The sequence below is a fragment of the Kogia breviceps genome, chromosome 4, assembly GCF_026419965.1.
Source record: "Kogia breviceps isolate mKogBre1 chromosome 4, mKogBre1 haplotype 1, whole genome shotgun sequence".
Classification (NCBI taxonomy): domain Eukaryota; kingdom Metazoa; phylum Chordata; class Mammalia; order Artiodactyla; family Physeteridae; genus Kogia; species Kogia breviceps.
In genome coordinates, this window is record NC_081313.1 from 100,415,858 (window position 1) to 100,428,771 (window position 12,914).

Here is a 12,914-nt window from a genome sequence, read left to right on the forward strand (position 1 = left end):
TTATTGGATTTCTGACCTCTTTTTTTCAATCAGTCCATCAATGAGCTAGTCACCACACCAAAAATTCTTTCTTAGAGCTATTTTTCAAACTTGCCTTATTTATGTTGGTGGGTCGTTCCCTGCCCCCACCCTCCGCCACTATCCCAATCATTCAGTGTCTGTTGCATTCATATTCTCAGGTTTGGTTGAGACGGCCATACCTTTTATCTCTGCTCCAGAGGTAAATCTCTTTGGACCTTTACTGCTTAAAATCTTTCTCAGTCTTATCTCTTACTGTTAGGAGTCCAAAGGCTTTTCTAAACCTTAAGGTCCCAAATATCTGAACCCTCTCTTCCCTTTCGATTCTGCTTGTGAGCTGGCCGGTTCTTTCCTGAACTCTCCTCTTTTTTTTGTAATACTTTGCCAAAGAGCCATCAGCACACTAATCTTTTTATTCTTTCCAGCCACTTACCCTTGTGCTGCAATTACATAGGCATGTAGCCTACTTCCCAGGTTTTCACTGTCAACAGTTTTATCTTTTCCTTAACATATACATAGGATGCTCACTTTTCAGCCTCAGGTATCCATTTCCTTAGTACCTACCACTGAACTGCAAAGCCCGTGCCAAATTTTTATGTTATTTTAATGGCTGTATTAAAATACTAGGTTTGACAAATACATGGCCTTATATTCACAAATACAGAATAACTATAAATTTAAGACACTCCCACATTTTCCCGATAAGGAAACCCAAGTAAAACATGTTTTTGTTTTTAGTTTATAAATTTATAATACTTAATTTATCCATTTGTTTGCTCGTGCATCTATGCTTTACATAATTATGTAAAATATATATCAGTTTAGAAATATTGCCTTATTCAAATTTCAGTTTACATGAAACAATTTCATTTAACATTTAAATTCATCACTCTTTATCACTAGAGACATTCTTTGAGTATTATAGATTTCTAGAGCACATGTGATTTGTACAAGATATGGGACATTTTGAATCTGTGTGCAGTGATGTTTTGGAAATGTTATCCCAACTGTACACTTACTTGTATAATATTATGACATTTGCTTTTTAAGATCTTTAAAAGGCTTCTGACAATGATGGCTAACTTGCAATGGAGAAATTATACACCCCTAGGACTGATTAATAAATCTGTATTAAATTTTTGCCTCTCTTTTTCTTTCTGATTCTATAAATATGCATTGATTCAGTCCTTTCAGGCTAGCATGTCTCCCAGTACTTTGTTCAAAATAATATAATTGAAGTTTCTCATAATAAAAGAGGTTGTAAGGACTAGAATACAAGTTGCCACTCTCATATCTGGTGGATAACTTTATGGTTAAAAAAGAACTTAGTCTTAAATTTGAGCAGATACAGCAGTTTACCTTGCAATCACAACTTTTTGTTTAATAACAGAAAGGAGTGGAATCAATTAACAGCCTTTTAAACAGCTCACCCATCAACACTGTTGGATTCAATATTTTAGTTAAAACATGTGAATTTTCTGGCTACATTGCTCCACACACAGGTGTCATGATAATGAATCATATTCCTTTAAAAATACAAAATGCCCCTCCTTTTAAAATTTTTTTGCCTTATATGTTGTCTGGACTGTGTTTCTTAATGTCAGTGTGAATAAGACAGCACAGCATATACTAGGAGGCATGCAACAGACATCTATTTGCAACTATTAGAAAGCATGTGTCCCAAAACTGACTGCTCATGTGTGTATTTCAACTTCAAACTTCCCTGTAGGACTTAGATTTTACACTGTGAGGTATTCCATTTAAGTAAAACTAAATTTCTTTCTTAAACACTGACTTGAGAAGATAAAATGTATTTGTTTTCTATGCTATTTATGTATAGATTTAGTTTTCATTAATTTTGCTTTGTCCTCCAGATTTTCAGCAAATTGAACCTCAGATCAATAATCAGTTTAATAAGAGTGCACGAAGAGGGCCTGAAAATACAAAACAGAAATCACAGCTGCCTCTTCATCCTTCATGGGAAGCAAGCCGGAGGCGAAAAGAGCAGCAATCCAAAATTGCTGTGTTTCAGGGGAAAAAAATTACCTTTGATGATTGATTAGTACTATTTGTTTCTCTATCTAAAATTTGTTTTTCTTTTTTTAACGTTTCTTTTTTTTAACCGGCCCATTATTTAAATATGTATTTGAATAAGTCTTTGAACGGGTTATAGAAATGAGTTTGGTTTTGTCTTTTTTTTTAAAGTGTGTTCAAGTTATGTTTAAGCTTCCATAGATCAAGTGCATACTTAAATTAATTTTAAATATGTCAAAACTATTCCCTTTATAAAAGAATATTGAGATGTTGGCTGTCCTAGATTTTCTCATTTGTGCTAATCATGAAGTATATTTCACTAGTTTAGCTCTATGTTTCTTTACTTTGAAAATAAATGTTGAGGTATATTTAAAATAATAATGGAAAAATATGAGGAAATTGTAGCTATCTAAAATAGATCATTTTTGCTGAAAATTGTTCTTAGCAAAACTAACATGGTAACTTTTATTATAAGTATACAGATAAATTATATAAGTTAATATTAACTTTTGTTATAGTTTTAATTATTTGTAATTTTTTAGTTTTTAACTGTTTTAAAATAAGTTCCCAGGAAAATTTTGCATTTCCGAATTAGGCTTCACTTAGTTGGACAACATTCATGTTTAAATGTAGCAACACAACCAAAAATGTGTTTTGTATTTTATTGCATATAAAGTTTCTGTCAAATCAAGAATGTGTAATATCTTGACCATGTGTTCTTTTTTTTTTTTCAGGCAGGGCTTTATTGGGGTCCCTGCTGCAGCAGGGGGCAGTGAGAACCAACAACAGGTTCCCGTGCTTGCTCTCTCCCATGTGTTCTTATAGAAACAGTTTTTGAGGAATCATAGATTGGAATTTATAAGAACAAATTCTGAAGGAGATGTGATTGAAGGAGCATTTGTACTGATAGCTGAGCAGAGGTTATGAGATAACTCACTGAAGAAGAGACTGCTTTATACTTCATAGTACTATTATTTAAAAAGAAAACAGGATTTTAAAAATCCCTTCAAATGTTTCACTTTTTGCTGCTCTGAGAAATTAAGGTTCTTGGTTAACTAAGTAACACTAATTAAATTCTGTTTTCTGTGCATTGGTGCTGTTAATGACAGAAAAAAACCTTCTGATTAATAGGAATTCAGAAGCTCTGGAAAGTCATTTTTATCTTTTTCAAGAGCTTAAGAATTTAAATAACTAGAGCAATAGAATTCAAGAGATCATACAGAAAGAAAATTATTTTTGCTGTATTAAATGCAAAATTTGTTTTTTTCTCCTTTTTTAAATTTTTATTTTTACATAATTCCAATTATGTCAAATTGAAATAAATTTCAAGTGAAATTTTAATTATGAAGAATTACTACAGAAAAGTTAAATAATGTCTCTATCCCTACCCAGATTTAGCCAAACTGTAAGGTTGAGAGCACTGTCTGTCGGCCCAAGACATCTAACCCCAACTTCAAGGAATTAAGGTTTGCCTACAAAGTTAGAGGAAAGAGCCCATACAAGACCACTCTCACTTCTGACACCAACTGCAGGTTTGGAGATTGCAGGGGAGGGTTCGCCAAATACACTCAGGTTCAAAAATTTGCTTGCAGAACTCACTGAAACCTATTATATTCCCAGTTATAGTTTATTACAGGGAAAGGGTACAGATTATAACCAGCCAAAGGAAGAGGATGCTTAGGGCAAAGTCTATGAGGGTTCTAAAAGCAAAGTTTCTATTGTCCTCAGGTTGCATTACCATTGTGGCATCAATATGCACAGAATATTGCCCATCAGAGAAACTCACTTGAGCTTTAGTGTCCTGAATTTTTATTGTGGCTTCGATATGAAGACATGATCAGTTGATTGCCAGCGTGATTGTTGCAGATGGATTAAGAATACTGAAGTCCCCATCCTAAATTACATGGTAGGTCTTTTTTAGTGCAGCCAGCTCCTGCCCTAAACAAAGACACTCCTATCAGGTATGACATAGAGTGCATCCACGAAACTGAAGGCAAAGGCACTTTCTCTCTTTGGGCAAGGCCAGGTCCTTTACTACACAATATTCCTTCACCCAAATTTCCCAAATATTAACATTTTCCTGTATGTACTTTATCCTTGACTGTCATCCTACCTTCTCTCCTCTCCTTTTTTCCTTCCTTTTCCCCTTTCTCTTCTTCCTTTTTTAATCTTTCTCCCTTTCTCTCTTGTCTCTTTTCTTCACTTCATCCCTCTCTCCCTCTCTACCTACTCTCTACCTCTCACCCTTTTATCATTTCCATCTTTTTCTCTCTCCCCTTATATTCTCTCTTTAAAAACAAAGTCATTCTCTATTCTTTTGTATTACCACACTCCAGTTATCACATATTCAGATTTTGCCAATTTCCCAGTGTCTTTTTACAGCAACAGAAAGTGCAGTATCATGCCTTACATACAGTTGTCACATTACATTCACTTGTCCTCTCTCTTTGGTTGAGAACAGTACCTCAGTCTGAGGATTTCATGACATTGACATTTTTCAAAAGTACAGATCTGTTTTGCAGTGTCCCTTTATTTGGGTTTGTCTAATATTCCCATTATCAAATTCAAGCTCTGCACTTTTGGCAGGAATGTTAGAGAAGGAATGTTGTATTTGTCCTAGTGCATCATATCTGGAGTTAGGTGATGTTGATATGGCTGGCCCATTACTGGTAGTATTAACTTCGCTTACTTGTTTCAAGTGGTATCTATAAGGTTTCTCCACTGCAAAGTTACTGTTTTTCTCTTTGTAATTAATAATTATCTTATGAGGAGATACTTTGAGACTGTTTAATTCTGTCCTGAAACTTTCATGCACTAGTTTTAATTACATTCATTCATAATTCTTAACCTGAAACAACTATTGGTATAGTAACTGTAAATGATGATTTTTTTTTTTAATTTCATCTTTTTTCTACACTTTTTAGATGGCTTTTTAGAATAAGGAAGAGTCTTCCATTTTCTCTTGTTTATTGAGTTTTGTTTTGTTTTGTTTTTCGGTACGCAGGCTTCTCACTGCTGTGGCCTCTCCCGTTGCAGAGCACAGGCTCCGGATGCGCAGGCTCAGCAGCCATGGCTTACGGGCCTAGCTGTTCTGTGACATGTGGGATCTTCCCGGACTGGGGCACGAACCTGTGTCCCCTGCATTGGCAGGCGGACGTTCAACCACTGCGCCACCAGGGAAGTCCCTATTGAGTTTATAAATGTACTTCGGTATTATCTCATGGGGACCTCTTTTTTCTACTAATAAGGTATTTTTTATTACTTCATTTTATCTATTATTGGCTTATGAGGTTTACTATAGTATACATCTTTAATTTATCACAGCCTAACCTCAGGTAGTATTTATACCACTTTACATATGGTCCAAGTACCTTACTACAGTACATTTCAGTTTTTCCCCCCAGCTTTTGTACTGTTGTTTATATACTTTTTGCTTGTATATTTAACCGTATAGTACATTGTTATTGATTTTGCTGTAATATTCCACTTGTCTTTGTATCATGTCCATGTTTTTCTCTGCTTCCTGGAACATACAGAACATTCATAGCTGTTTTAATGATCTTGTCTGGAGCAATTCTCAACTTGGGGCAGTTTTTACCCACAAGGTATATTTGGCAATGTCTAGAGATACTTTCAGTGTCACAGCTGGGGAGAAGGATGTTGCATCTAGTGGATATAGGCCAGAGATGCTGCTCAATATTCTACAATATATACAACAAAGAATTATCATACCCAGAATTTCAGTAGTACTAAGGTGGTGAAATCTTGGTCTAGGACTCATTTGGCACCACTACTGAGGCATTACGATTCTAAGAACACTGCCTAATTCTTTGTTAGGAAATATTTCTGTTGTGTCTGGTGAGAACACAAACTATACCTGGACCTGTGTTAGCTCCTAGGATGTTTCCAGTAACTCTTCTAGTGACTTTTTCCCCCGGCCTTGTTAGATTCTTTATATACATTGCACAGATCAGTATAATACAGTTGACTTGAGGGGACCATTGTACAGATCTCCAGAGCACTTTTACCTCTTCTGTGCATCTCCTTCCTCTCTATTTTTTTACCTCACAAATTCTAGTCACCTTAACCTATCTAAACTTTGAACTGTCTCTTCAGAAAGGCCATTGGACTATTTTGGATTTCCTTCCCCCTGCACTGTAATTTGGAAACTCTTCAGTGAGCTGGTATACTTATAGCACTCAACTCATTTGAGTTCCTTCTCTCAGGTATTAATATCCTGTACTGCTTTTTGTCCATTGTCTAAAACCTTTGTTTCATCCACTTTGTCCAGTTTTCTAGTTGTTTAATATAGAAGAACAAATCTAATCCCTGTTATTTCATAGTGGTGGGAAATAGAAGTTCTTTATTTTGATGCTCAAATTATCCTTAATTTGGTTAGTGGAAGCCCCCTCAAGCTGTCTCCTCTGTCCTTTTGGCATGTAAATCATTTCTGTAATAGTGAGGAAGCTGGTTTCTTATTTTCCACAATATATTTACTTATTTTCTCAACCCCAGAGTACGCAGAAGTTAACTTCAGAATTTCTGACTGATACCTTTGCAAAATACAAGTCTACTAACCAAACTTTAATTTATGTTTAGAGTTCTTTTTTCTTTAGCCTGAGGGCATATGGTCTCAAAACTAAGTTTGCAAGTTACCTGGGATAATGTCAGCAAAAATGGCTGAGTAAGGACATCCAGAAATTCTTTTTCTCCATTAAAAACAGTGAGAAAACTGTCCATATTGTCAGAATCAGTTTTCAGAACTGTGGAATTAACTAAAAGCTTACAGCAATCCAGGGAATGTTATTTATTTAAAATGGCAGAATCTTGGTAAGAACAGTATCTTTGTGACACGCTAACTTGCCCTATTTTCATCCCCCACTCCCCAAATCCATGATGTCTTGAAAATCAACAACCCACGGTCATGATGAAAACCTGCAGCCTGGCAGACACTGGAGGGGCCAGAACAGTGTTGGAGCTTATTCAAAGACACATTCCCCGAGAATTATCATTATTTGGCCAGTATGGTAGTTCACTGGAAGACCCCATGGCAATTCTGTCTTTATCTAACTTGACTAAGAGCTTTCCCAGTGTGAAAAGTGTTTTTCTTGAGATCACTTTTTGAAATCAATTAGAGGCAATTGTTAACATCACAGCTGCCTGAGGCAGTGAATAACAGTTGGGGAAAACAAGAAGTTAATCAAATTAAAAGGAAATCTGGAAAATTCAGTATCTTTAGGGAATTTGGTAAGTTTTGACAAATTTCCTGGAATTAAAGAAAAGTCACATGAATGACAGGGCTATGTGCATGTTCAGGAAAGTGCCAAGAAGGCGCTAAACCCTCACTTCTGGTAGACTTTGGGGGCTCTACATAACTAGGAAGTGAAGGCTGATGTGGAATTGTCAACTTCGTGGCCAAGTGTTGAAGGTGTGCCCCAAACACACATACAGACTCTCAGCAAAATGAGAGAAATATCAATTGCAAGCATTAAGGAAATCTTTGTCCAGTTATTAGTGTATCACTAAGCTAATGAAGCAGAGACTTTAGTAGCCATATACAACAAAGAATACAGACTTCACAAAAATAGTTCAAAAAAGTCACTAGACAGACAACAAAAAAAAATAGCAACAAACAACAAGCCCTGAGGAGAAGAGAATATCTGATTTTGGAGTTGCAACATTATATTTTTTTAAATGTCTAGTTTTCAACAGAATGTTGTAAGACATACACAAATAAATTGTGGCTCATATACAGTGGGGGGAAGCAATCAATAGACACTGTCCCAAGCAGGTCCAAACTTTGGATATATTTGACAAAAACTTTAAACTATTTTAAATGTGTTCAAAGAACAAAAGGAAGCCATATCTAAAAAACTAAGAGAAAGTTTGAGAACAATGTCTCATCAAATAGAGAATATCAGTAATGAGATAAAAATTATAAAGAAGAAATAAAAAGAAGTTTAGGAGTTGAAAAGTACATTACTGTGAAACAAAACTTTCAACAGATGGGTTCAACAGTACATTTGAGCAAACAGAAGAAAGATTGGGTAAACCTAAGAATTGATCAATTGAGACTATCCAGTTAGAGGGAAAAAAAAAAATAACGAAAATTTCAAAGACTTGTGGGGATACTATCAAATGTACCAACATAGGTATAATGGGAGTCTCATATGACCCCACATTTCCAATCATAGCCGTATACCTGCAAGAGAACTGAAAACTTGTTTAAAACAAAAAAAAACCTGAATATGAATTTCATAGGAGCATTATTCATAATAGGTAAAAAGAAGAAAGAACCCAAATATCCATCAACTGATGACTGGATAAAAGTGGTATGTACATGCAATGGAATATTATTCAGCCATAAAAAGGAATGAAGTATTGATACATATTGTGATATGGATGAACTCTGAAAACATCATGCTAAGAAAGAAGCCAAACACAAAACAGGGTTCCATTTATATGAAATGTCTAGAATACATAAATCCATTGAGATCAAAAGTAGATTAGTGATTGCTAAGGGCTGGGAGAAGGAGGAATAGTGAATGACTGCTAATAGGTGTGGCATTTCTTTTAGGATTAAATGTGTTCTGGAATTGGACTGTAGTTTGCACACCTTTGTGAATACAAAAATCCACTGAATTGTGTACTTTATAAGGATGCACATTATTGTATGTGAATTGTCTGTTTTTAAAATAATAATAATAAAAAGTTACCTGGGTTAGTGTTTCTTTTTTTTCCCTCTCCTTCCTTCCGTATAGTACTTCATTTGAAATGCATTTTAGTTCATATATTTATGATGGTATTTGATTTGAAGTATTTTTTTCTCCATCCTTGGTATTTTTATTTATTTGTTTCTTTATGTATGTGAAACGTTAACATTGTTCCATATGTTAGAGCTGCACAAAACAGTATACTCAAGAGAAGTGGCAACTCTGCCCTTGCAATTGTTTCTTTCCTTTCCAGCCCAATCCCACCCACCCCATGTAGATAGTCAATCTCATTGGTCCTTGGTGTATTCTTCCTATGTTTCTATTTGCACAGATTAACAAACATGTATATATTCTTATTTCCCCTTCTTTCTTACATAAGAATTGACATTTCCTAGATACTTTTATGATCTTTGCTTTCTTAATTTAAAAATGTATTCTGGAAATCACTACAAATCTGTCAATAGAGATTTTTCTTGTTTAAAATAAAACGAACAAATATAACAAAACAGAAATAGACACAGAAACAGAGAACAAACTAGTAGTTACCAGAACAGAGAGGCTTGGGGGGAGGGAATTAAAAGGTACAAACTACTAGGTATAAAAAAGTTATAAGGATGTAATATACAGCACATGGAATATAGCCAATTTTATAACTTTATATGGAGTATAATCTATAAAAATATCAATTCACTATGTTGTACACCTGAAACTAATGTAAGTCAACTATGCTTCAATTAAAAAAAAAAAAAAAATGTGTGAGAGGGACTGCACCTGCTATTGCTGGCTTCAAAGATAGAAAAAAGGATCACAAGCCAAGGAATGCAGGTGGCCTCTAGAAGCCTTCAGTTTACATCCAGTAAGAAAATGGGTATCTCAGGCCTACCCCTTCAAGAAACTGAATTCTGCCAACAACCTGAATGACCCACTAAAAGGATCCTCCCCAAGAACCTCTAGAGAGGAACACAGCCCTGCTGACACCCCGATTTTAGCCCAGTGAGACCTGTGTCAGAACTACATGGGTCTAAACTGCAGAACTATTAGTAATAAATTTTTGTTGCTTAAGCCATTACAGAATATAAATAAATAAAAAATGACATTGTACCTCATTGGGTAGGTGTATCAATTTATTCAACCACTCATCTATGTAGGAGCCTATAGATTATTTTTCATATTCTACATCTACAGTGTTTCAAACAAAATATGAACCAGTGGTATGTATTTTCATATTGTTGGAGGTATGCCTTTGGGGTAAGTTCCTAGAGCTAACACTGTTATGTCAGAAGATAAATGTATATGTAGTTAAAAATTGCCAGATTTTTTTTCCATGAGGGTTTTAACAATTTGTATTTTCACCAGCAGCATATAAGACAGACTTCTGTTTCCAACACCTCTCCAGTAGTGTATGGTGTTTTACATTTTTAGTTTTGCCAATTGGATAAGTGAGAAATGTCACTTCAGTGTAGTTTTCCTATACATTTCTCTGATTATGGGCATAGTTGAGTACTTTTTTAAATTTAGGGGGACAATTTTATATGAATTTTTGTGAATTTTTTCTGTCTTGCCCATTTTTCCATTGGTGAGTTGTTTTTTCTTTTTGTCCTTTTCCCCAGATTTTTAAGATTTATTTATGTTTTAGGGATACTAGCCCTTTATCTGTTATATGTATACTGCAAATATTTTTTCCTGTTTTGTCAATTGTCTTTTTATTTGCTTATAAGCTATTTTTATTTTGTCTGCCTTTTTCTAATTGATTTTTTAAAATTTTTATTTTATATTGGAGTATAGTTGATTTACAGTGTTGTGTTAGTTTCAGGTGTACAGCTAAGTGATTCAGCTATACATATACATATATCTCTTCTTTTTCAAATTCTTTTCCCATTTAGGTTATTACAGAATATCGAGTAGAGTCCCCTGTGCTAAACAGTAGGTCCTTGTTGGTTATCTGTTTTATATATAGAAGTTTGTATCTGCTAATTCCAAACTTTTAATTTATCCCTCCCTCACCCCTTTTCTCCTTTGGTAACCATAGTTTGTTTTCAAAGTCTGTGAGTTTGTTTCTGTTTTGTAAATAAATTCATTTGTATCATTTTTTTTAGATTCCACATATAAGTGATATCATATGATATTTGTCTTTTTCTCTCTGATTTACTTAGTATGATAATCTCTAGTCCATCCATTGTCAGTTGTCTTTTGATTTTATTTATGTCATTTACATTTCTATCATGTTTATCTGCCGATTATCATATGTAATCAGATGTACTGGTTTCTCTTTTTATTTCCTATTATTTCATTTTTGCATATAGATTTGGGATCATGGTTAGAAAATCTTACCCTACTATTTGTTTTCTACTTGGATACAAATATTGCTATCACTGCTTTGTGTTTCCATTTGTCTGGAATACCTTTGACTATCCTTTCATTTTTAGTCTTTCTGAATCATACTGTTTCAGATGTGTCTCTTGAGTAGAGCATTTTGTTGGGTCTTTATGAGCCAGGTTGAAAATCTTTCCTTATAATAAACCTTTTCACGTTTGTTGATAAGATGATTATGATTGCTTTCAATTCTATCAGATTATCTTATACTGTAATTATTATCTTTATTTTGTTCCTCTTCATAATGTTTGCTGTGTTCTCTTTTTAAAAAAGAAATTCCTAAATTTGACACTTAGGAAGGATAGTATTTCTGTTCTGGTGGTTATCTTTGTGCTTATACCTTTATTTAATGCCTTTAGTCCCTTATTCTTTTATTCACAATCTGTATTGTCCATCTTTAATGACATCCCTTAAGTATCACTTGTTGCCTAAATCACAGCTAATGGGTTTATTCTACTTTCCTTCTTCCATCTGCATTCCCTTCCAATTTTTAATTGCATTAATTTAGCTTCATTGGAACATACAACACGTAACATTGAACATTATTATATAACATATTATTCTACCCTTATCCCCACCTTAATTTTAGCCTTAGATTTGCAGTTAAGTATATTAAAGCTAAATTCCTGAAGTTTTCCCAGTTATGTTTTGTTTGGATGAAGTTCATTTTCTAGTACATTCCTCAAAAGAGGACTCATGGAAGGAATTATTTGAGCTCTTGGTATTTAAATATTTTTTTCTGTAGTTTTCATACTTTAAAATTTTTTCTGTGGTTTTCATACTCAAACGTTTATGACTGGATCTTGGTATTGTGGCTTTCTGAACAGAGATCCTGCCCCTCTTCCTTGTGGCCGCTAAACTTTTATTGCATCCGTGGTAAATCTTGCTTGGGAGAGTTTCTTGCTCCTTCCCAAGTTAGGAGATCTGGGTGAAGGATAGCTTCTTGACCTTTCTGAGGGACACAGAGTTGTTTTTGTTTTTTGTTTTCCCTTATACACTTCCAAGCCACAGTGAGTCTTTATACCTGTGTCCTGGCTAATTATTTGATGACGTTACCGTGGCTTAAGGCTTTTTTCTTAGTAGGGAAGAAGGATCCCCGTTGGTATTTGTGTCCTTCCTGTAACAGTAACCTCTCCTCTTTCAGGCCTGCACCATCAAGGAAAGTTTTCTCTTATCTTTGCTCTGTCCCCCATCTTTCTCCTGAGTGCCCAGTGTAGGCCCATGGAACTCCCATACCCTTTTGAGTACTTGACATCCCTAAATAATTCTACTGTATTTTCCTCTAGTATTTGTATAGGTTTATGTTTACCTTTAGGCCTTAATCTTTCTGGAATTTACCCCAATTGGCAAACTGCTTAATCAAACCAGTTAGTGACAATGAATCTGTGTTTCTCAGCCTCTCCTGAAGTTAGGTTGGGGTCATGTGACAAGCATTACTTATTTGAATATGGGTGAAAATTATGTAAACCACTTCCAGGTCTGACCCATGAAATCCTCTTCTCTCCTCCACCCTTCTTTTGTCCCTCAGCTGGGTTTCAATTCCCAGGGAAACAGTAGAGGACCCCATTTTCAAAATGAAGAAAGAACCATCAATGTTGGAACGTCAATAACTGTGGAAACCATAGTTATCCACCTTTTCCTCCATTTAAGCCAACTGGACTTAAGTTATCATCAAACAAGCATCTATTGTGTAAAACCACTGAGAATTTGGGCTTTTTATGGTTTGTTTTTTGATAGTACAGGGTATTACTCTGATGCAGAAATTGTTGCCAGAAG

At 34.8% G+C, this 12,914-nt stretch overlaps 1 protein-coding gene across 1 annotated transcript in view; it reads left to right on the forward strand.

The window, feature by feature from the left end:
• The window catches only part of SRFBP1 (serum response factor binding protein 1), a 59,882-nt gene extending 57,136 nt beyond the window's left edge, over positions 1-2,746 (forward strand). The window contains exon 8 of the mRNA XM_059059877.2: positions 1,893-2,746. Within this exon, the coding sequence (XP_058915860.1) occupies positions 1,893-2,077 (185 nt within the window). The 3' untranslated portion in view covers positions 2,078-2,746. The remainder of the gene's footprint in view (positions 1-1,892) is intronic.
• The last annotated feature ends 10,168 nt before the right edge of the window (positions 2,747-12,914 follow it).